The sequence below is a fragment of the Lemur catta genome, chromosome 3, assembly GCF_020740605.2.
Source record: "Lemur catta isolate mLemCat1 chromosome 3, mLemCat1.pri, whole genome shotgun sequence".
NCBI lineage: Eukaryota > Metazoa > Chordata > Mammalia > Primates > Lemuridae > Lemur > Lemur catta.
The window spans coordinates 111,674,911-111,700,005 of NC_059130.1; the positions used below are offsets into that span (position 1 = coordinate 111,674,911).

The 25,095-nt window shown below is 41.5% G+C and overlaps 1 protein-coding gene across 4 annotated transcripts in view; it reads left to right on the plus strand.

Annotated features, from left to right (window-relative positions):
* Positions 1-330: 330 nt before the first annotated feature.
* USP48 (ubiquitin specific peptidase 48) overlaps positions 331-25,095 on the plus strand; it is an 89,633-nt gene continuing 64,868 nt past the window's right edge. For 2 of the 4 annotated variants that reach the window (XM_045548478.1, XM_045548480.1), the window contains exon 1: positions 380-703. In XM_045548478.1, the coding sequence (XP_045404434.1) occupies positions 570-703 (134 nt within the window). In that variant the 5' untranslated portion in view covers positions 380-569. Of the gene's footprint in view, positions 704-25,095 lie in introns of all 4 variants that reach the window. The other 2 variants (XM_045548477.1, XM_045548479.1) reach the window with 2 other exon arrangements.

Below are 25,095 nucleotides of genomic sequence, written 5' to 3' on the forward strand. Positions count from 1 at the left end.
TACTCCAAACTGCAGCTCCCACCCTGCAGTTTAGGCGGACCTATGGTGTGCGTTGGATAGCCTCTCACGTGAATCTTTCACGGCTAAAGGGGAAGTACCAGAGACAAAAACAGTCAGCCTCTCGCCCTTGAGGCGGGGGCTTAAGAGTAGTGGTATTTAGGACGCTACCCCGAATAGGGTTTGAGGCGCTGCTGCCCCAGCAGCACAGGTGAGGACGTGGCGCCTCCGGCAGACGCTTCCCCTTCCTCCGCCTGTCGGGTTACAGGCGAGGCAGAGAAGGCGCAGAGGATTCTGGGAATGCGCATGCGCCCACCGCGGCGGGGAGTACACCTTCAACGTCCGCGGGCGCGGGGGGTGTCGGGTGTCGGCGGCGGCGCTTTGCGGCCGGTCGTGCGGGTCGGGCGCGGGCGGGCGCGGCAGCCGTGGCGCGCACAGGTGATTGACTGGCCAGCTGCCTAAGGGAGCGCCTGGTCGTCATCGCTGGCAGGTGGCGGAGACCATTTGGGCGGCGGCGGAGGTGGCGGCAGCAGTGGCGGCCCGGCTCGGGAGGCGCTCCTCGGGCCAAGGCCATGGCCCCGCGGCTGCAGCTGGAGAAGGCGGCCTGGCGCTGGGCGGAGACGGTGCGGCCCGAGGAGGTGTCGCAGGAGCACATCGAGACTGCCTACCGCATCTGGCTGGAGCCCTGCATCCGCGGCGTGTGCAGGTGAGGCCCGCGCCCCGCGCCTCGCGGGCTCCTCGCGCCGGACCTTGGAGAGCCGGGGCGGGGTGGGGGGAAGGAAGACGGCGACCCATTGCGTGCATTTGGGAGGCACCGAGAAGTGCGATGTGGAGTTTTTCCCTTTCCGCCGTCTGGGCAACCTGAGAAACGCAGCCTTCCCGGGCTCTGCGCGGAGGTGATGCTGGTGGAAGCCCATTAGAAAGGTTTTGGGTTCTCATCCGGAAGATGGCGGTGGAGATGAAGGCAGGAGCCGAGAGCTTAGCAAGCGTTGATGGTTGGTATATATCTTGGGCACGGCTCGGTTTTTTCGTTTGTAAAAAGGAACTTCTTGGAAGTGAACTTCATGACAGTGTATCTTGTATTAGTGTTGACGCCGATGGCCTGATGATCATCTTAGTATTATTTTTGGAGAGGGCAGCTTTAGAAAAACCTGTGGTTAGACTACGTCATTGGCGTACTGCATTCCCAGTTGACCTTCCCTCACTCGTTAATCTTGTGTTTTTTAGCCTTATTTTGGTCGTTCTGACTCGACACCGCGTTACTGAGTACGAGCCGCGAAAGTACTGTCCTTCACTTCTGTTAAGCCCTTGGACCTTGCCTTTCCTTAGCCCCCTCTGCTAGATTGAATCCTTAGGCTTTGTGCCTGTTTTTTTCCTGTTTCCACCTGGTAACGCGGGAACTGTAGTTTTTGTTCCGGAATGTTGTTGAATTGACTTGTCCAAGCCGGGCATGCTCAGTAGCCTTCTTTCAGCAGGCATTTAGTAAATGCTTTCTGGAGGTTTTACGTTCCGCTGGGGGATTCAGAAGGAATGGAAGTCATGGACTCTGCCTTTGGAACTTAAAGGCTAGTTTGAAAAGTGAAACAAGTTAGGGAGCTTCCATAAAGCAAATGAATATTTCCAAGCTCTGGGCATCTGACTCACAAAGAAGGCAAATCTAACTCCAGAGTAAGTACTGGAATGACAGAAGTCTGTGTATAATGCAAATTATCAAGCTTCAGTCACTTTCTCAACATAATTAGGTTCCAGAGTAACCAAAAATGTAAACTGTCACTGTAATGGCTCTGATTTTAAAGGAATTAGAGGAGATGAGGGGAGTGTCATGGAGAAGGTGAGTTTTAAGCTGCAATTGCAACATTTATATCCAAACAGTTTTTTTAAAGTTTTTAAAAAAATTTTATTGTGATACAGTTTACATGCCATAAGCTTCACTGATTTAAAGTGTACAATCCATCATTTTTTAGTATATTCACAGGGTCATTCAGCCATCAACAAAATTTGATTTTAGACCATTTTTGGCCTCCCCAAAAGAAATCCTGTACCCATTAGACTAACATTCAGTTTTCCCTTGTCCTCCCCATCCCCACCCTAAGTTCCAAACAAGCACTGATCTACTTTCTGTCTCTAAATTTGCGTATTCTGGACATTTCATATAAATGGAATCATGCAACATGTGGACTTTTGTGACTGGCTTCTTTCACTTAGCATAATGTTTTCAGGGGTCTTCTATGTTGTAGCATGTGCCAATACTTTATTCCTCATGGCTGAATAATATTCCATTGTATGGATATACCACATTTTGTTTATCAAACATTTATCGTTGATGGACATTTTGGTTATTTTCTTTTTTTGGCTACTGTGAATAGTACCTCTCTGAACATTCATGTACAAGTTTTTGTTTGAACACCAGTTTATAGCTCTTTTGGGTGTGTGCCTGCGAGTGGGATTTCTGGATCGTGGTAATTCTTTGTTTAACTTACTGAGGAACCACTGAATTTTTCCTCTGTGGATGAACCATTTTACATTCCCACCAGCAATGTATGGGGGTTCAAATTTCTCTTCATTCATGCCAACACTTGTTACTATCTGTTTTTCTGATTAGGCCATCCAGGTGGATATGAAGTGATATATCTTTGTGGGTTTGATTTGCATTTTCCTAATGATTAATGGGTTGTGTACCTTTTCATGTGCTTATTGGCTGTTTTCATCCCCCCCCACACACACACACCATGGAGTTGATTCATTTCTTTTCTTTCTTTCTTTCTTTTTTTTTTTTTGAGACAGAGTCTCGCTCTGTTGCCCAGGCTAGAGTGAGTGCCGTGGCGTCAGCCTAGCTCACAGCAACCTCAAACTCCTGGACTCAAGCAATCCTTCTGCCTCAGCCTCCCGAGTAGCTGGCACTACAGGCATGCACCACCATGCCTGGTTAATTTTTTTCTATATATATTTTTAGTTGTCCAGATCATTTCTTTCTATTTTTAGTAGAGACAGAGTCTTGCTCTTGCTCAGGCTGGTCTCGAACTCCTGACCTCGAGCTATCCGCCCGCCTTGGCCTCCCAGAGTGCTAGGATTACAGGCATGAGCCACCTCGCCCGGCAGATTCGTTTCTTTTTATTGCCAAATAGTATTCCATCGTATGTATGTTTCTACCACATTTTATGTATTTATCCATCACTTGATGGGTATTTGGGTTGTTTCTACTTTTTAACTATGGTGAATAATGCTGCTATGAACATTTGTGTATAAGTTTCTGTGTGGACATTTGTTTTCATTTCTCTTGGGTGTGTACCTAGGAGTAGGATTGCTGGGTTGTGTGGTAACTGTTTAACATTTTGAGGCACTGTCAGGTTGTTTCCCAAAGTGGCTGTTTTGTTTTACATGCTCATAAGCAACGTATAAGGATTCCAATTTCTCCACATTCTTACGCTTGTTACTGTCTTGTCTTTCTTCTTTACTTTTTTTTTTTTTTTTTTTTAAGAGACAGGGTCTCACTCTGTTGCCCAGGCTGGAGTACAATGGCTTGATCATAGCTCACTGCAGCCTCAAACTCCTGGTCTCAAGCAATCCTGCCTCATTCTCCCAAGTAGCTGGAATTACAGGTGTGTACCACCATGCCCTGCTAATTTAAAATTTTTTTTTGTAGAGATGGAGTCTTGGTATGTTGCCCAGTCTGTTCTTGAGCTCCGAGTCTTAAGTGAGCCTCCCATCTCGACCTCCCAAAGTGCTGGGATTACAGGTGTGAGACACTGTGCCCACTGCCTTTGCCTGTTTTTAAATTGTGTTGTCTTTCTATTATTGAGTTGTAAGAGTTCTTTATATTAACATATTCTGCATAATCATATATCTGTTAATAGATATATGAGTTGCAAGCATTTTCTCCAATTCTATGGGTTTATCTGTTAACTTTCTTGAAGGTATCATTTTCAGTACAAAAGTTTTTAATTTTGATGTGGTTCAATTTTTTTTTTTAAGATATGAGGGATCTTGCTGTGTTGCCCAGGCTGGCCTCAAACTTCTGGGCTCAAGCAATCCTCTCAGCTCAGCCTCCTGAGTAGCTGGGGCTCTAGGTGTGTACCACCACGCTTGGCTGCAGTTTTGTGTTTTTTTGAGATGGAGTCTTGCTCTGTCACTCGCGCTAGAGTGCAGCAGAGTCATCTTAGCCCACTGTAACCTCAAACTCCTGGGCTTAAGGGATCCTCCTGCCTCAGCCTCCCACATAACTGAGACTACAGGCTCCAGCCCTTACTTCTGGCTAATTTTTTTTTTTATTTTTTGTTGAGCCTGGTCTTGTTCTTGCTTAGGCTGGTCTTGAACTCCTGGCCTCAAGCAATCCTCCCACCTCAGCCTCCAGAGTGCTAGGATTACAGTGAACTACTGTACCAGGCCTGCAATTTTCTTTTATAAGTCTTTTGCACACTTACTGGCTGCAGTTTTTTATTATTATTATTTTGGTTGCTTTTGGTGTTGTAAGAAACCATGGTTCACCCAAAGTCTGACCAGTTTTTATTTAGATATCATAAAAACTCTTTTCCTCTCTAAGATTTGTCTCTTAAAAAAAAAAGCTCTTTTTCTACTCACTTTACCTTTTGTTTAACCATTTCTTCTGACTCTTTGCAAAAAGAGATTGGAGAATTAACAGTATCATAAATAAAAATCTTTTTAAATACTTTATACACAATTTATGAGATAGCATAGCTGAAGGAATGAGGTGTTTGGCCATATTCAAAGACTGGGTGAGTCAGGACAGTTATTTACATTTCTGAATCAGCTTAAGAGAATCACAGGATGAAAGCAATGTGTGCTAAATGCTATAACCACAGAACTCTGCAAATATTGTCTTGATTCCCCCCACACCCATTTTGGACTGCACCATAGGTCGTCTTTTCTTAAGACCAGACTTGTTTGCTAACAGTGAGGATGGTGGTCAGGTAACTTCCTTGCAGTAAAAATTGTTGGGTAAGGGATGTGCATTCTTTCTTTTGATCCATGTTGCTAAATTGCCCCTCAGAATGGTGGTTCCACTTTACATTTTCACTGCCAACATGTAAGAGTGTCTTGTTTCCTCATTCCCTCACCAACACAATGTGTTAATCATACTTTTTAATCTGAGAGGCAGAAGAAAATGGTGTCATATACTTAATTTGTGTTTCTTTTTGTGAGTTAACATTTTGATATGGTTTTCAAAGGCGGGCTACATTTATATTTCCAGCTGTGTATAGGAGTACAATGTCTATTTTGTTCTCATTAAGGAAACAGCACATGACTATTATTAATTATAAAACATTACAGAAATGTGTAAAGCATTCTACAAAACGAATGTCATGCCACCTAACTTCAGTGGCTTTATAGCTCTAGTCCAAAGCCCTGATGAGGACCCCTGGGCCTTCATTCTGAAGCTTCTTTCCCACCCACATTCATGATGTTTCAGTGACATCTTTTTTCTTTCAGTTGGTTTGCATTTTTTTCATGTTAGAGCCTTAGCAGTATTGGTCTCTTTTTGCCTTGCTTGCTTTTCCTGATGCTCAGACCAAGTCAGGTCAGGTCACTTTTTTTTTTTTTTTTTTTGAGTTTTTATTTTTAATCTTAATTTTGGCAAATTTTAAACATATACAGTAGAGAGATGGTACAGTGAACCCCTCTGTGCCCATTACCCAGCTTCAGTAGTTATCAGCGTTAGATGGATCCCTTGTTTTATTCTATTATTGCATGCTATACTCTTCCTCCCTTCCCTCCCCACCTCTCCCTCCCTTCCCTTCCCTCTCTTCCTTTCCTTTCTCCCTTCCCTTCCCTTCCCTTCCCTTCCCTTCCCTTCCCTTCCCTTCCCTTCCCTTCCCTTCCCTTCCCTTCCTTTCCTTTCCTTCCTTCCTTTTTTGAGACATAGTCTTGTTCTGTCACCCCCTGGTATGGTTCAGTGTCATCTCCATAGCTCATTGCAACCTCCAATACCTGGGCTGAAGTAATCCCGTCTCAGCCTCCTGAGTAGCTGGGACTACAGGTGTGCACCACCATGCCTGGCTAATTTTTTCTATTTTTGTAGAGACAGTGTCTTGGTCTTGTTCAGGCTGGTCTTGAACTCCTGAGCTCAAACAATCCTTCTGCCTCGGCCTCCCAGAGTGCTAGGATTGCAGGCATGAGCTACCTCGCCCCTGCCTGCATGCTATACTTTTTCTACTTAACCCAACTATAAAAATTATCAGTTTAATGCATGTTGTTGGTTTAATAGGTGTTTTTGCTCCATGAAGCCTTTACCCTAGTCTGTTCTTGTTCATTGTTGTGTATCTCTCTGTGTAGCACACTAACCCTTAGAGAAGACAGTCCTTAACCAATTGTTCAGTGAAAGTGAAAGCCCCTCCTTAATCCCAGGCTCATAGTTAACCGCTGCTAGTATAATATTCTTTGATTTTTTTTTTCTTTCTTTCTGTGTATCTGTTAAATTCAACAAATTTTTATTGAGTGCCTCTTATATGCCTTGTTGGAATAAGTATTCATTTGTTAAACAAATTTTTTTGATACATACCGTGGGCTTGGCATAGTATTTATTCTAGGATAACTCTGGGATAAAACCCAGAAATAAAGTTTCTTCTTCATGTCCTCTGTATTTTAGCGGTGAGACAGAGAAACAAACAACACAATTGTTATTTTACAAAAAAGTCACACTGCATACTTTCTAAAAAATTAATTAATTAGGTTATTTATTTATTTTTAGAGACAAGGTCTTGCTCTGTCACCCAGCCTGGAGTGTAGTGGCAGGATCACAGCTCACTGCATCCTCCAACTCCTGGGCTCAGGCAGTCCTTGTGCCTCAGCCTCCTGAGTAGCTGGGATTACAGGCACACACACCCGCCTTCAAATACTACATGCTTTTTGCACCTTGATTTTATGTGATAATATACCTGTTTTATACCTGTTTTCATATTAGTACATGTAGATCTGCCTTGTTCTTTTTTAAATAAATTTTGTTGTGTATATTTAAGGTATGTGACATAATGTTATAGGTACATACAGATAGTAAAATGATTACCATAGAGAAGCAAAATGACATCCATCATCTCACAGATCATTGCAGCCTTGAACTTGTGGGCTCAACCAATCCTCCTGCCTTAGCCTCCAAAGCAACTAGGACTACAGGTTCCTGCCACCATGCCTGGCTAATTTTTTTATATATTTTTAGTTGTCCAGCTAATTTCTTTCTATTTTTAGTAGAGATGGGGTCTCGCTCTTGCTCAGGCTGGTCTCGAACTCCTGAGCTCAAACAATCCTCCTGCCTCGGCCTCCCAGAGTGCTAGGATTACAGGCGTGAGCCACTGCGCCCGGCCCCCCATCTCCCATTTCTCCTCCTATCAGTTACTACCACCCCTCCTCCTCCTCGAAGGTAACCCACTACCCTTAGTTTGAATACCACAGATTATTTTGCTTATTTTTAATTTTTGTACAGTTATACATTGTGGTTCCTTCTGTGTCTGGTTTCTTTTGCTCAACATTGTAAGATTCATCCACATCATGGGTACCAGTAATGTGTTCGTTTTTAGTGCTGTGAAATATTCCAGTGTGTGACTACACACTATATACCATATTCTTTTTTTACTGGTGATAGTCATTTAGAATTTTCCCAATATTTGGACCTTATGAATAAGGCTGCAGTGAACATTTTGCATATGTCTTTAGGTGCAATATTTTTGATAAGAGGAATTGCTGGGTCACAAATGTTTGTTTAGCTTTAATAGAAAATGCCAAACCATTTTCCAAAATGTTGTACCACATTCTCCTCTCATGAGCTGCGTATGAGAGAGTTCCAGTTGCTACACATTCTCACCAACACTTAGTAGTCTTTAATTTTAGCCAGCATGGTGGATGTGTTGTGGTATCTCATTGTGGGTTGAATTTGCGTTTCTCCAGTGACCACTGAAGTTGACCTCTTTTCCTATTTGACTATTTGCATGTCCTCTTGGGAGCTACTTAAGTCTTTTGACCAGCTTTCTGTTTATCTTTTACTTGCTGATTGTAGGAGTTCTTTATTATGGATACTGACACTTTGTTGAATATACATAATATAGATGTCTTCTATTCTTGCCTTTTTACTCTCTTAATGGCATCTTTTGATGAACAGTAGTTCTAATTTTTGTATAGCCCAATTAATCAGTATTTTCTGGCCGAGGGCAGTGGCTCACACCTGTAATCCTAGTGCTTTGGTGGGCCAACTCAGGAGGATTGCTTGAGGCCAGGAGTTCTAGACCAGCCTGAGCAACATAGTGAGACTCTGTCTTTACAAAAAAAATGTTTTCCTTTATGGTTAGTATTCTGTGTGTGTGTGTGTGTGTGTGTGTGTGTGTGTGCGCGCGCACACGCACACATGAGATTTAAGAAATCTTTACCTTCCCCATGATCCTATATATTCTCCTGTATTATCTTCTACAAGCTGTATTATTGCTTTATCTTTCATAGTTAGGTCTACTGTCTACCTAGAATTGATTACTTATTATTCCTGTCAGTTGGGAAATAAGATCATAGAAGAATATGGGGTTACCTGCTGTCTGTGACCTTAGCAAAGTAAAAGAGGGTTGAATGATTGCTAATGGTAAACATGTCTGATGCTAGCAAAAGCAGCAGCTCTAAGTGAAAGGGAAGACATGCATAGGGAAAACAAACACAATTTAAATTAACTGCTGAGGCTTTGTGTGTGTGCATTTTGAATATACTACCAGCATGAGTGGTGAGTGTGCTGGGCTATGGATATGTGGAGGCCATGAGGAGATGATGATTGGGAGGCTAGATGAAAAGGGTAGTGGGCTTTGGAGGCCAGGCCCAAGGGCTACTCAGGTTTTCATCTGGATAGGTACCCATGATAAAGGAGTCATGGGTCATGGCCACAGTCATGCTGCCAATAAGATTGAGAAATTCTTGGAAATCCAGCTTCCCATTACAGTTGAGGTCTAACTTCTTCATCATGCAGTCAAGGATGCTGTGGTCCTTCCGGTTCTTTGTGAAGGCAACCAGTTTTGTATTGGTGAAGCTTAGGAACTCCCCTCTTAGAGAGTTTGCAATTGTTATGTCCTTTCCAGCATACTTGTGGAAAGCAGCAATCAGAAACCACATGCGCTGCTCAGTCTCTGGAAGGCTGGAGATTTTTGCCATGTTGGAGTTGAGCAAGGCACCCAGGACTTATTTATATTTTGCAAATTCTGTGTACTTCATTTATTTCTCCTGGCTTCCCAGTTAGTGATCTAATGATTGAGAAAAAGTTATCCTTGTATTTGGGACAGTCATACAATGAAATACAATAGAAGAAAAGCCTCATTTGATCTAAAAATTCTTGTGTTTTCTGCAGCTTTAAAAAATTTCTTTAACCTTTTGTAGTAAAACTAATTAAAACTTAGGTTCCAGGATGCCATGGTATGTATTTCTTGTGGCTTTTATGTATCTGATACATTCACCAATGTGTACTGTAATTTGAAAAGTGTGGATAAATTAAAATGAAATATAGTTACATTAGGTTTTTTAGGAGTCAGATCTCACTGCTGACTTGAACTCATGTCAAATAAAAGCCATCACCCAGAGAACATTGTAATATTGTGATATAATTCCTTTTGATTTTTCAATATGTACATAAAAACAAAATGCCGTGATGATATATGTGTGTTTTATATAGGTGTTTTGTAACTTAACATTAAGAATATTTCTCTAGGACATTATATTTTACATTAAAAAATTCTAATTTCTGCATAATATTCCACTTTACACACCCCAAAGTATTTAAATATTTTCCTGTTGAACATTTGTCTGCCTGTCTGCCTTTCTCTTCTTGTCATGTTCCTCCTCTCCTCCTCCTCCTTTTTTTTTTTTTTTTTTTTTTTGGTTAGGCTGTTTTAATATTCCAAGCATCCTTATAAGTAAACATTGTCTGCTTCTCAGATTGTTTTCTTAGAAAAAAATTGTGAAAGTGATCTATATGAACATTTTTAAAGCTTTTGATACACATTACCACTGGCAGATTTGCTCTTACCACCTGTGTGCAGTATATGACCATTCCTGTCTCTGTTCTTGCCATCATTCAGAAGTAAATTTTAAAAACCATTGCCAGGCCAGGCGCGGTGGCTCACGCCTGTAATCCTAGCCCTCTGGGAGGCCGAGGCGGGTGGATTGCTCGAGGTCAGGAGTTCGAGACCAGGCTGAGCGAGACCCCGTCTCTACTAAAAATAGAAATAAATTATCTGGACAACTAAAAATATATATAGAAAAAATTAGCCGGGCATGGTGGCGCATGCCTGTAGTCCCAGCTACTCGGGAGGCTGAGGCAGTAGGATCGCTTAAGCCCAGGAGTTTGAGGTTGCTGTGAGCTAGGCAGACGCCACGGCACTCACTCTAGCCTGGGCAACAAAGTGAGACTCTGTCTCAAAAAACAAACAAACAAAAAAAAACATTGCCAATTTCATAAGTGAATAATGGTATTTTTTGATTACCAGTGAAGTTGAAAGATACTGTTTTTTCAAGTGCTAGGCTAGTGTTTCCCAAATTGTGTAAAGCTTGAGAAACATTTTCATGTCATCCTCCTTGGAGAACCAAGTCATCTCACTGTGAGGAAAAAAAAAGACTTTTAAGTTGTTGTTTGTAGAGATGGGATCTTGCTATGTTGCCTAGGCTGGTCTTGAACTTCTGGGCTCAAGGGATCCTCCTGCCTCAGCCTCTCAGAGGTCTGGTATTACAGGTGTGAGCCACTGTGCCCAACTCTCTTCTTAATTTAATAAAAATTTTTCTTCTTGTGTAAAACTTGAAGATGTAGCATGTTTGCCCCATGGCTAGCAATTTTACCTGAGGTTGAGAAATGTGATAGGAAGTTTTGTTTGTTTTTTCTTTTTTGACAAGCAAGGGAGAATAGTTTAGATTTTCTTTCTCCTTCTCAATTTGTAATCATGATGGTGGAAAGAGGTGGCTCTTTAGGGTCTGGATTAGGGTTCCCAGTGGCAAACCTTTGAAACGCTACTTGGATATTGACCTATATTTTCTACTAGAGGACTTAATGTTTTAATAGTTATTAATAATTTGCTCTTGGGAATTTTTCTTTTTAAACTCCCAGGAAATTGAAAACTTCAGATGAAAGTGCCTATTTTAATACTGTCGAATGTTTTATAGCCACTTGAATCTTAGGGGGATGAAAGACAGAAAAAGATGTTCAGAGACTTTTTTGGTGAAAGAAGAATATTTCCTAACATCAAAGAAAAGGAGACCCTATAGGGCCAGTAAACCTGCCTTGGATACCTGCATATCATGAAGGATGCTTAGCCAGGATCCTGGCGCCTCGTCTGTCCCGTTTGCTGCGTGCTTGCTTTCTCTTGGATGCTTTTGGTCAGAATTCAGAATTCCAAATGAAATCAGGTTATTTAGGTAAATGAACATTTGTGAATTTCTACATGTGAATATTCTCATCTAGTGATTGCCATCCTTCACTAAAAAAAAAAAAAAGATTTTTAAAGGAAACTACTTACATAAAAACCTGATTTCTTCTCTTTTCCCTCATTTCCCACAACAATGGTCAGTTACAAGTACTGTTTTTTTGTTTTTTTGTTGTTCTTTTTTTTTTTTTTTTTTTTGGGAGATAGAGTTGCTCTGTCGCCCTGGATAGAGTGCAGTGGCATCATTGTCATCGTAGCTCACTGCAACCTCAGACTCCTGGGCTCAAGCGATCCTCTTGCCTCAGCCACTCAAGTAGCTGGGACTACAGGCGCACACCATGATGCCTGACTAATTTTTCTATTTTTAATGGGGCGGGGGTACCGCTCTTGCTCAGCTGGTCTGGAACTCCTGAACTCAAGGGATCCTTCCTCCTCGGCTTCGCCAGAGTGCTAGGATTACAGGCCTGAGCCACCTCGCCAGACCACAAGATTTGTTGATTTGAGCTCTGTAGCATCTCTGATATCTAACCCTGGCCTGTGCTCTCATCCTACATTTTAGATTTACATTTCTTATCTCTTTTTATAACAGCATCCCCTTTAAATGTCTGTGTCTTTTTCAGATCCTTCCTATGTCTTTCATGTTACAATTAGAACACTCTGTGTCCCCCCACATTGGAAAAGAATCAGAATTTATACTTTGAAGATCTCCCATTTTTAAAAAAATCTTATTTTAAATTGATACAAAATATTTTACATATTTATGGGGTACATGTGAGTATTTGTTATATGCATAGAATCTGTAACGATCAGTTCAGAGTATTTGGGGTAGCTATCACCTTTAGTATCATTTCTGTACATTGGTGACATTTCAAGTCCTCTCCTAGCTACTTTGAAATATATAATACATTGTTGCTGGCTATAATCATCCTACTCTGCTAGTGAATATTGGGGCTTATTTGTTTTAACTATGTGTTTGTACCTACTAACCAGCCTCTTAATTCCTCCCTTTTACCCACACACCAGTCCCAGCCTCTGGTTTCTATCATTCTATTCTCTGTCTGTGAGATCAGTTATTTTAGCTCCCACATATGAGTGAGAACATGTGGCATCTGTCTTTCTGTGCCTGGCTTATTTCACAGTAACATAATGACCTCTAGTTCCATCCATGTTGCTACAAATGACATTTCATTCTTTTTTATGGCCTAATAGTATTCCATTGTGTACATATACCATATTTTCTTTATGCATTTGTCCATCAGTGGGCACTTAGGTTGATTCCGTATCTTTACTATTATGAATAGTGCTTCCATAAACAGGTGAGTGCAGGTATCTTTGATATATAGATTCTTTTCCTTTGGAGAGATACCCAGTAGTGGGATTGCTGGATCATTTGTTAGTTCTGTTTTTAGTTTTTTTGAGGAATCTCCATTCTGTTTTTCATAGTGGTTTTACCCAGTTACATTCCCATTATCAGTGTATAAGAGTTCCCTTTTCTCCACATCCTTGCCAGCATCTATTATTTATTGTCTTTTTAATAATAGCCATTCTGAGTAGGGTAAGATTTTTTTGTTTGTTTGTTTTTTGTTTTGTTTTTTTGAGACAGTCTCACCGTTACCTAGGTTGGAGTGCAGTGGCATGATCATAGCTCAGTGCAACTTAGAACTCCTGGGCTCAAGTGATCCTCCGAATAACTAGGACTATAGGGATGTGCCACCACATCAGCTAATTAATTTTTTGTACAGATAAGGTCTGGCTATGTTGCCCAGGCAGTTTGTTGTCAAACTCCAGGCCTCCAGCAATCCTCCCACCCCAGCCTCAGTGCTGGGAGACACGAGCTACTGTGCCTGGCCTCATTGTGGTTTTGATTGAATTTCCTGGATGATTACTGATGTTGACCATTTTTTCATATACCTTTTGGCCATTTGCATGTCTTCTTTTGAGAAATGTCTATTCATGTCATTAGCTCACTTTTTATTGGGATTATTTGTTAATAAAAAGAAGAAAAGAAAGAAAAAAAAGAAAATCTTGTTAAAAACAGGAAGAATTTATAAGAATGTCATTCATTGAAAAAGCAAAGCTTGTGGGTTGTTTACCTGATTCTGGTAAAGCCATGTAATTAGAGAATCTTTCTGAGATGGAAATCACTTTATTTTTTTGCTTAAACTCTTTTAGTTGTTCCTTCTTACTCGCTGGATAAAGTCCAAGCTTTTACTTGAGGTCTTCTGTTATCTGATCTGGCCCCTGACTTCTCTCTAACCTCTTTGGATTTCCCAACTTCAGCTGTGCTGAACTGTATGCTAGATGTCCTTAACATGGCTTCTTCCTTGACCTGCCACTAACTAGCTTGCCTCACTGGCCTTGTGTCCATATGTTCTCCTCTGCCTGGAATGCTATTTAGTTTCCCTCCCACACTAGCTCAATTTTTGTGTGTCCTTGGAGATGCCCAGCCAAGCTTGGCAACACTTCCTTCCCCTTCAGTGAAATTTCTGCTGCATCATCCTCTGCTTAATGCTACCACAGCACTTATTTCTCCGAATTGACCTTTTACCTGTTTGTGGCCTCCATCAGCTGTGAGCCATTCTTTGAAGCCTGAGACTTTGTCTTTTATCTTGGTATCCTCACGTTTTCTAATTCTTCCTGGGGCATCTCTGTTTGATAGAACGTGTGAACTTGTGAAATCTTGTTGCTTTTATGCCACCATAGGTTTTGGTTATACAAAGTGACATTATTTACCTTTACTCAGGTGCAATGTGACATGTGTAGTGAGGCAGATGCTGCCAACTTACATGATAGCAGTTTGAACCTGTCCTGTGCAGCAGCAGCAATAACCCAGATGGATCGTCACCGTCACAGGACTCTTGCCCAGTGCCACTGCCGTCATTGTTCTCATCATCTTTTGCTCTCACTGTGAGCTAAAGAGCAGAATGATCTTCCTGTGTCATTTCATTAACAGAGATTTCTGAGGGGATTCAAATTAAAAACAAAAATGATACTATAGAATTTTAGTGGTGACCTCTCCCAGTCCTCTTTGTTTTTATAGGTGGTGAAATGGGGACCTAAGTATTTTGTTTTTAGGGTTGTCTGTTCCCTCCCCCCATGAATATATGATTGATTTTCTTATCTAACTTAAGCATCAGTACCTTATGAAAATTTAATTTCTTTGTTAATTAAAATTGATAGTTGCGGTTAAATTAATATGGAATGTTTGAAGCAAAAGTTTTCTCTCATTCCAGAGGAAACCTATGTTGTTATTGTTTCCATGAGATGGGCAGGCCTCAAATTATAAATGAGTTGGTTACCTAAATGTTTTCTGTAGAATGAATGATCAATTTCACAGCTCATCTAAAAAGCCTAACCCCATAATGTAGTATTTCACCTTATATTGATGGTGAACATTATGGAAAAGACCACTGCTTTAAAAAAAAGCTAAAATAATAAAGTTGGATATATAAAGCAGTTGTTTTTTCTTCCAGTGATATTTGAGGATGTGGGACTCTTTTCTTCCTTCCTTGTCAACCTCCCCTTTTCCTCTGAGTAAAATTGTGGTGGGAATTTGGTTTTGCCTTCTTTCCTCCAGCATATGACAAAGAAAAGCCTGGGAATGTTGGCTTAGGTAGCCAACATTTTGGAAAGGGGAAAAAAAAGTTAGGTAATAACCTACTGTACCCTACTCCAACCTTCCCTGCCTGTCAAAGGAAGGGGAGCCCTGGGTTTCTCTTTTACACTTGACATCTGTTAAGAGACCAGCCTGCCTGAGGCTGTAAAGCAGACCTGTGACAAGAGTGTTCTCAGCTGGAGGAGACTGGTTTGGAAAGGAGTACATGAACTTAGTTAATGGACCTGGCCCGGGCAGTTGTCATTCTGACAGGGTGGTGACATTTGGAGTTTCAGAGATGATTTGATGTTTTGGGGGATAAGTCAGATAATAAATGGTTTATTGAAACTATTTCAATAATATTTGGTTAATTTGTTCAGTCAAGTTTGCGTTAGGTTCTCTGTTTACTTATCTAAAGAGATAGCATCTCTCTATGTTGCCTGGGCTAGCCTTGACCTCTTGAGCTCACGTGATCCTCCTGAGCAGCTGGGACCACAGGCAAGTGCCACCGCACCCAGCTTGGGTTAGGTTTTCTTAGATTTTGTTGTAATAAGTTGAACTATTAAGCATAAGTTGTGATTAGATATTCATCTCCAAGTCTAATATAGAGATTCTCAAGGAAAGCAGACCTATCAACTTTGACAAAATACACACTTTAGCAAAACCCTGAGCACTGGAGCAAAACTCATTTTAGATCTTCAAAGCCTGGTTAAGAATTACCTGCAACATCCTCAGACAGTCAATGATGTCTGGAATAGCCCATCAGGCAAGAAAGGATGTGTTGACAGTGTGGTGGCAAGAGGATATGGTGCAGTCTAACACAGCAGGTCTTGTTGGCTGAGAGCCTGTCAAGTGCTTAGAGGAGAAGGCGAAAAAAACCCTACTAACTGTATACTACAATAAATAGTTTTATAGATGAGTAGGGTTTTTTTTTTTAAAGGAACATATTTTAGAATGGTTTTAAATAACCACTGAAAGGAATATCTTTAAACAGGGTATTCGTGCATCTTTATCATACTAATGAATTACACAGTTGCAGAATCTTACCTGAGAGTTACTGTAGGAGTGTGTGTGTGTTTGGTACTAACTGCCTATATATTACCATAAAAATATAAAATATCTGTTGAAAATCAGTGATTAATGTTTCTGGAATTTGTGATAACTCTGAAAACTGGGGTAAAAGTGGTTTGAGGCCTGTTTTCTTATATGACCATCTAATGCTATAAATTTCCCTCAAAGCACTGATTTAGCTAAATCCCACAAATTTTGGGAGGGGGCTTCATATTAGTTGTGATTTTTTTAAAAAAACTGTAAGAAAAACATAAATTAACCCTCTTAACAATTTGTAACAATAGCACTACTGTTAATTGTATGCACTTTGTTGTGCAACTTCTCTCTAGAACTTTTTCATCTTTCATGACTGAAACTCTATACGCGTTGAACGACTCCCTGTTTCCTTCTTCCCCTATCCCCTAGCAACCACCATTCATTCTGCAGTTGCTATGAGTTTGATTACTTCAGATACTTCATTTAAGTGGAATCATGGAGTATTTATCTTTTTGTTACTGACTTTTTTCACTTAGTATAATGTCCTCACAGTTCATCCATGTGATGGCATGTGACAAAATTTCCTTTTTAAAGGCTGAGTAGTATTCTATTGTCTATGTACACCACATTTTCTTTATCTGTTCTTCTATAGGTAGACATTTAGGTTGCTTCCTCATCTTGGCTATTATGAATACTGCAGTGAATATGGGTGTATAATAGCTCTTCAAGATCCTGTTTTCAATTCTTTTGAATATATACGCAGAAGTGGGATTGCTGGATCATATCATAGTTTTATTTTTAATTTTTTGAGGAACTTCCATACTGTTTTCCATAGTAGCTTTGCCATTTTGCAATCCTATCAACAGGATCCCAATTTCTCCACTCCTGTCAAACTTGTTATATCCCAAAGTGAGAGGATTACAGGTATGAGCCACTACACCCAGCCTATTTTCTGTTTTCTAGTGGAGGCCCTCATAATGAGCGTGAGATGGTACCTCCCTGTGGTTTGGATTTATATTTCCCTGAAGATTAGTGATATTGAGCATCTTTTCATGTGCTTCGTGGCCATTTATATATCTTCTTTGGAGAAATGTCCATTCAAGTCATTTACCCATTTTTTAATCGGGTTAATTGTACAAATTTTGATACTTAATTCAGAATATTTTCTAATTTCCCTGGTGCTATGATCTGAATGTCTGAATGTTGGTGCCCTTCCGCCCCTAAATTCATATGTTGAAACTTAATCCCCAATGTGATAGTATTAAGAGGTGGGGGGCCTTTGGGACATATTAGTTTACGTGGCCTCTGCCCTCATGAATGGGATTGGTGCCTTTACAAAAGAGGCTTGAGGGAGCTTGCTTGCCCCTTCTGCTATATGAGGACACACGTAGAAGGTGTCATCTCTGAGGAACTAGCCCTCACCAGACACTGAATCTCCTGGCCCCTTGATCTTGGAATTCCCGGCCTCCAGAACTGTGAGAAATACATTTCTGTTATAAGTTCCCCAGTTTTCAGGTATTTCCTTAAGAGTATTCTGGATGGAGTAAGACGCCTTGTGATTACTTCTTTGGCCTGTGGATTATTTAGAAGAGTGTTGTTTAATTTCCAAATATTTGAGGATATTCCAGGTATTTTTCTGTTACCGATTTTTAGCTTAATTCTATTGTGATCAGAAAATATACCTTTTATGATTTTGGTTCTTTTAAATTGCCTGGGATTTGTTGAATGTTGTAGACTATGGCATATCTTGGTGTGTTAGTCCATTTTACGTGGCAATAAAGGAACACCTGAGGCCAGGCACAGTGGCTCACGCCTGTAATCCTAGCACTCTGGGAGGCCAAGGCGGGAGGATCGCTCGAGGTCAGGAGTTTGAGACCAGCCTGAGCAAGAGTGAGACCCTCGTCTCTACTAAAAAATAGAAAGAAATTATCTGGACAACTAAAAATATATAGAAAAAATTAGCCGGGCATGGTGGCGTATGCCTGTAGACCCAGCGACTCGGGAGGCTGAGGCAGAAGGATTGCTTAAGCCCAGGAGTTTGAGGTTGCTGTGAGTTAGGCTGACGCCAGGGCAACAGTGAGACTCTGTCTCAAAAAAAAAAAAAAAAAAGGAACACTTGAGACTGGGTAATTTATAAAGAAAGAAGGTTATTTGGCTCACAGTTCTGCTGACTGTACAAGGACCATGGCACCAGCATCCCCTGGTGAGGGCTTCAGGGAGCTTCTAATCAAGACAGAGGGCAAAGGAGAAACAGGCCTGTCACATGGCGAGAGAACAAGAGAGGGAGAAGGTGGTACCAGGGTCCCTTAAACAACCAGATCTCTTAAGAACTAATAAAGTGAACTAATAAAGCAAGAACCAATAACTCACTCATTATCACAGAAAGGGCACCAAGCCATTCAAGATCTCCCCCCATGACCCAAACGCCTCCCACCAGGCCACACATCCAACACTGGGGATCAGATTTCAATGTGAGATTTGGAGGGGCCAGATATCCAAACAATAAATATCACTTGGCATATGTTCCTTGTCCATGTGAAAAATGTGTATTCTGCTATTGTTGGGTGGGGTGAAATGGGGAAAATATGGGAATTGTTACAATATGTAAACTTCTCTCAAAATTTGCAACTTGCAGAATTGTCTAACTATTGAATATATCAGAAAAATACCTGGTTCTGTAAATTGTCACTGTTCTTTTAGAATTGTGGACTTTTAATAAAACCTTTTAATGTAATTATAAAAAGCACTAATTGCTTATTGTAGAAAGTATACAGAATATGAAGAAGGAGAAAAGATAATGTTTGTTTGTTTGTTTGTTTTTGAGACAGAATCTTGCTCTGCCATCTGGGCTAGAGTGTGCTAGAATGAATGCTATGGCATCAGCCTAACTCACAGCAACCTCAAACTCCTGGGCTCAGTCGATCCTCCTGCCCCAGCCTCCCGAGTAGCTGGGATGCCTAATTTTTTCTGTTTTTAGTAGAGACATGGTCTCGCTCTTGCTCAGGTTGGTTCGAACTCCTGAGATCCTCCCACCTTGGCCTCCCAGAGTGCTAGGATTACTGGTGTGAGCCACCATGCCCTGCCAGAAAAGAGAATTAAAATCATCATCACTGTTAATATTTTGATGGATTTCCTATGTATTTAATTTTCTTTTGTATACTTAATTTTCATTATGTATAATTTTTCCAGCTTGTTGTAAACTGTTTCCCATGTGGTTAGAAACACAGTAAAGATCATTAATTTTGGTATATGTCATTGTGTGGGTTTGATGTGTCTGCCATTTCCACATTTAGGATGTCTTCTAGTATTATGCTGAATGGTACCGTAGTTTGCCAGAGTGGCTGAATATATTCACATTGTGCCCTTCATCTGGGCACATATGTAGATACTTTCAATATAACACTCTCCTGATTTTAAAGCTAACACATGTTCATTATAGAAAATTGAAAGATATAATTTAAAAAATTAAATAAAAATTGCCCATAATCCTACCACCTAGAAACAACTGTGTTAAATTTTGATATATGAATTAAGGACAGCAACCCCACCAACAAAGATGATCATAACAGATGGGTAGCTTTGTATGCTCACATTTACTTAGAATTCTCTCTTGAGCATTGTCATATGTCATTGAAGTGTTACTTGGGAAGTTTTAATGGCTGCATAACATCCCATCATATGACTGTACCATAATTTAACATAATCCTTATGACTGGCCAGGTAGCTTGTTCTGGCAGTTGTCTATGATAAACAATGTTGTGATGATTACCTTTGAAAACATTTGTTGACATCTGTTTGCTTAGGATACATTCTTTAAAATGGTAGTTGTGGAGCAAAGGATGTGAAGACCTCCAAGTCTTTACATATACTGTCAAGTTGCTCTTCAGAAAGTCTGTGCTACACTAGGCAAAGCTTTAGTGTGGTCAAGGATCTTTGCTAGAAGCAGTCAAGTTGGCACACTGTCCTTCATTGATTTCTCCCTGGCTGTCTGTGGAATGATGTCCTAAAAGCTAGGGAATTAAGAGGTGATGAGGAAGCACAAAGCAATACCTCTCTAAGTGACTATGCAGAGAGATCCTTACCCCTGGCAGGGTGGAAGCCTCTAGTGGGTGTTCACGGTGTGGGTGGGGAAAGATTTCTCATGCAGAAATTTTGTAAAAAGTTTATTTTACCCTTTGAAGGACAGAGAATGAGAGAGAGAGAGAGAGAGAGAATATGAGAGAGTGAAAGAGACAGGAGAAGGTGAGGAAGAGAGCAGGGAGCCGGCATGGCATCCCAAAGAAAGAGAAGGGGGTGCCAGCAGTGAAGCCAGGTGGCTTGCTGATTTTATGGGGACAAAGAGAAAGAAATCGTGATTGTCTGTTGAAACAGAAGCGGCAGCTGTGAGAGGTCAGATCGAGTTGTCTGGTCAGGTTGTCTGTCTTTCTTGCTTTTTCTCTGTTCCTGGAGACTTTCAGAGATAACCATCTCTGAAATGTAGTCAGGCTTATTGCAGGGATGTGCCTTTGCCCCTGAGGTATGGTTTTGAGCAAGAAACTAAGGCCTGGAGTTTGCTCTGCTGCTCTCCCTCCCAGAGCTGGTCAGGAACACCTTGAGGCTACAGAAACGGATTCAGTTCTGGAAAGCTCAGCCACTTGTCCTTGAGGCCTCATCAGAAGAATAGGAAAGAAGTTTTCTTACTTTGCTTGCTGACAAAGGAGGAGAGTGGAGACTCCTGTCTGAAATGCCAAAGATCCTAATAATAAGGAGAAATACAGAGCTAAGCTTCAGGCAAATACTGTTCAACTGCAGTTGATGATTCTGATGATCCATCTCCACTGAAGACAATCTGGTAACCTCCACCTGGGACCTCCCTTTACCAGGTCCTTGCTGAACCATCTTCTTCAGCATAAATAACAGAAGACTTACCCTGCCCCTCCCAACCAGTGGCCTGAGGCAGGGATGGAGGTTTTAGTTCTCAAAAAGGAATAGGGGATGCTTTTAAGAGACAAAAAAATTTTGCCATTTTTTCCAGGCCATTCCCTCTGTAACATATTCCCCACTCCCAGTTTTACGCCTCCATGTCTGTGGGAGGAGGGCGACTCTGGTACAGTTCTAAAGGCTGTGAGCTGGTGAATGTAAAGAAAAAGACTTAGATTTCGTTTCTGTCTTTTGGCTCTTTTCAGATGTTTGTGAAAACAGAGTCTCTGCGGGTTGCCTGCCAGCTAGGGAGAGAAGGAGCTGGGAGAGCACATGATTGATCTTTACATGTTATTAGGAATTGCAGGATTAGATATTATTTCAGCAACCCCCGCCCCTTTCAACCCCCTCTCCCATTCAAAGAATGAGTCTTCTTTGAAATACTGTGAAATCATTGATTAGAAATTTCCCATCCATTGTGCTGTAAGGCATGCTCTTAAATGACAGATCCTTGGAGATTATCAAAACAGAGCTAAAACTGCATCTCCTACCTGTAGTCAGTATAGAAGGAACTTCACATCTCTAGGTACCTAGCCTGCTGCTTTTCCACTCCCCAGAGAGAGAATTTTTTTTGAGACAGAGTCTTCGCTTTGTTGCCCGGGCTAGAGTGAGTGCCGTGGCATCAGCCTAGCTCACAGCAACCTCAAACTTCTGGGTTCAAGTGATCCTCCTGCCTCAGCCTCCCGAGTAGCTGGGACTATAGGCGCGAGCCACCACACCTGGCTAATTTGTTGTTTCTTTTTTAGTTGACTGGCTAATTTTTTTTTTTCTGTTTTAGTAGAGACAGGGTCTTGCTCTTGCTGATCTCGAACTCCTGACCTCAAGTGATCCTCCCGCCTCAGCCTCCCAGAGTGCTAGGATTATAGGCGTGAGCCACTGTGCGCAGCAGAGATAATTTTTGATTTAAAGAAAATTGTTTCTTTATAATTTTGGGCATCATTCCAGACTTCTTTCCCTCTTTATCTATCCTGCCTTATTTGTCCCCAAGTTCAATTTATTTCTTCTCATTGATATTCTTGAATGTTCTCCATTCCTGTTGCTACCGCATTGGTTTTTTAAGGCCTTGCCTTCCACTAGAAAAATTGTTAGTTATGTTTCAGGCCTTGTTCAGCTTTTGTCTGTCCTCAGTACTGCTGCCAAGGTGTGTTTCTGGCCTAAAACCACAGCAAATGTCTGCTTTACAGGTCATGCCAAACTTTTTGGAACCCCTCCCCTGCCTGCCACTGTGGCCACTTGGTATTCTTACATGGTGCAGTCCTAGAGCAAAGTACACATTAGGATTATCCACATTCCTCCTCATACTGTTGCGTTGCCACTGTGCTCCTACGTGCTCTGTGGACATGTGCCCAGAAGTAGAATTAATTGGAACAAAAACATTGGTGTCATTTAACATTTTTGAGACATTTTCTTTAGTTTTTCCAAGAGGGTTGTATGATATTGTGATTTATAATAAGAAATATATATTTGGGGCTGGACTCAGTGCCTCTTGCCTATAATCCTGGCACTCTGGGAGGCCAAGGCGGGAGGATGGCTTGAGCTCGGGAATTTGAGACCAGCCTGAGCAAGATTGAGACCCCATCTCTATCTGAAAAAAAAAAAAAAATAGAAAAAGAAATATAGGCTCACGCCTGTAATCCTAGCACTCTGGGAGGCCGAGGCGGGTGGCTTGCTTGAGCTCAGGAGTTCGAGACCAGCCTGAGCAAGAGTGAGACCCCGTCTCTACCAAAAATAGAACGAAATTATCTGGCCAACTAAAAAATATATATAGAAAAAAATTAGCCGGGCATGGTGGCGCATGCTTGTAGTCCCAGCTACTCGAGAGGCTGAGGCAGTAGGATCGTTTAAGCCCAGGAGTTTGAGGTTGCTGTGAGCTAGGCTGACACCACGGCATGGCACGCACTCTAGCCGGGCAACAAAGCGAGACTCTGTTTCAAAAAAAAAAAAAGAAATATATTTGTTCTTTGTACCATTTCTGGTACCCAGCCCCTAAAGCACTTGGAATCTCTGAAGTGATAAGTGTCTTCTTGTATGCTAATGAGATGACTGATGGCTGGGAGCTCCTGGTAGCCTCCCGCTGGCTGCGGCCTGGTTGCCAGGGGGAATCAACCATGTGATTGGAGGGTTGGAACTTTCAGCCACAAGCCTTGACCTCAGGGGAGGAGAGGAGGGACTGAAGGTTGAGTGGATCCTGGCTGGGCCAATGATTTAATCACTCCTGCCTGCTTAACCAATTCTCTGTAAAGACCCAAAAAGGACAGAGTTCGGAGAGCTTCCGAGTTGGTGAATACATCCACGTGCTGGGAGGGTGGTGTATCCCAACTCCACAGGCACAGAAACTCCTACACTCCAGACCCCTCCAGACCTTGCCTCATGTACCTTTTTATCTGGCTCTTCATCTGTTTCCTTTATAATAAGCCAGTAAACATAAGTGTATTTGTTGCCCCGATTTATAGCCAGTTTGTCAGGAGTACAGGAGACTTGAGATTGGCATCTGAAGTGGGGCACTCCTGTGGGACTGAGCCCTTAAACCTGTGGGATCTGACACTAACTCCAGGTATGTAGTATCAGAATTGAATCGTAGGACACCCGACTGTTGTCAGAATTGGTCGGTGTGGGAAAAAACCGAAACATCTGGTGTCAGAAGTGTTCTGTGTAAAAGTGTTGAGGAAGTTTTTTTCTGAGGTTGTGTTTACTTGTTCTCATTAGCATTGGATGGACAGTAGCTCTCACTTGACCCAGGTACATCCCTGGGTGTTGATGTTGGACAGTTTTGCTGGTTTGACAAGTGAAAACATCTTCATAGCTGTCTTAAATTTGCATTTCTCTGGAGCTCAATGTTTTCCCCTGTCTTTGTTAACTGGTCTTATAAGAAAGTTTAGAGGAAGAGTGGCAAAACCAATTTTAAGAATTAGGAGGTCGGTCACAGACCCAGTGGGTTGGTTGATTGATTGTCTGCTTATGGAATGTAAAGCTAGTGATAGAGAAAGCTTTATTTCATTGCTCCATATTTGTTTGTGCTAGATACAGGTGGCAGAATCTTAAAGATAGCATAACCATAAAGGAGATGGCTCACTTAAGGAATCTATGGAGGGTTTAAAAGAATTAAATTAATCTAGGGAGATTTTGGACAAATAAATCAAGCATTGGCTAGGGTATAGTTGGGCTAAGGTCAATTCATGAGCTTCTTTCCAGTTCTGCTTCTGTTAATTCCCTTTATGTAGTAGGGATAGTCAAGCTTCCCGAGTCTCACACCATTCAGAAATGTCTGCCAGGCTGTGTGTGGTGGCTCACCCTGTAATCCTAGCATTTGGGGAGGCCAAGGCCAGAGGATCATTGAGGCCAGGAGTTGGAGGCTGCAGTGAGCTATGATTGCACCACTGCACTCCAGCCTGGGCAACAGTGTGAGACCCTGTCTCTAAAAAAAAAAAAAAATGAAAAGAAATGTCTGGTTTTTTTCCTCTCAGGTCCATCTGAAATAACTTGTGAGGTTTTTATATGGTTTTAGGTGATGGATTAGAGCTGCATCTCTGAGGGACAGTTTGTTGTTCTTAGAAGAAGGCCTAGAGGCAGGAGGAAGGTGAAACTAGGCATACACAGGGGTACACATCTACCACACAGGGCCCAACCCTATTCTTAAGCCAACCAACGTGTCAGTAAATGTGCTGTGAGAGTAGGAGAGCACCAAGAGAAGAGCCCGGCTGACTGTCCTTTTTGTTTGTGATTTGGTTGTCCCTCTCCATTTCCCCTGTGGCAGAACCCAAGGATTTGTGGGGAAGAAGACCTGTGGGGAGTAAGTAGGTAGAGGATACAGTCACAAGGTTGTAGGAAATTTTACAGAGAAGATGAGTGACTCCACTTTGCGTAGATTAAATCAGGGCTGCTTGTGACTTTGAAAAAGTATTTGATTTCTAAGCTAGAATTAGCAAATCCAGATATCCAGATGCTCCCTAGGGCCAGCTAGGTATTACAAATGAGTCAGACTGGCTAGGGTGTTTACACATTATTTATTTATTTATTTATTTATTTATGTATGTATGTATGTATGTATGTATCTATCTATCTATCTATCTATCTATCTATCTATCTATTTATTTATTTATTGTCAGAGTC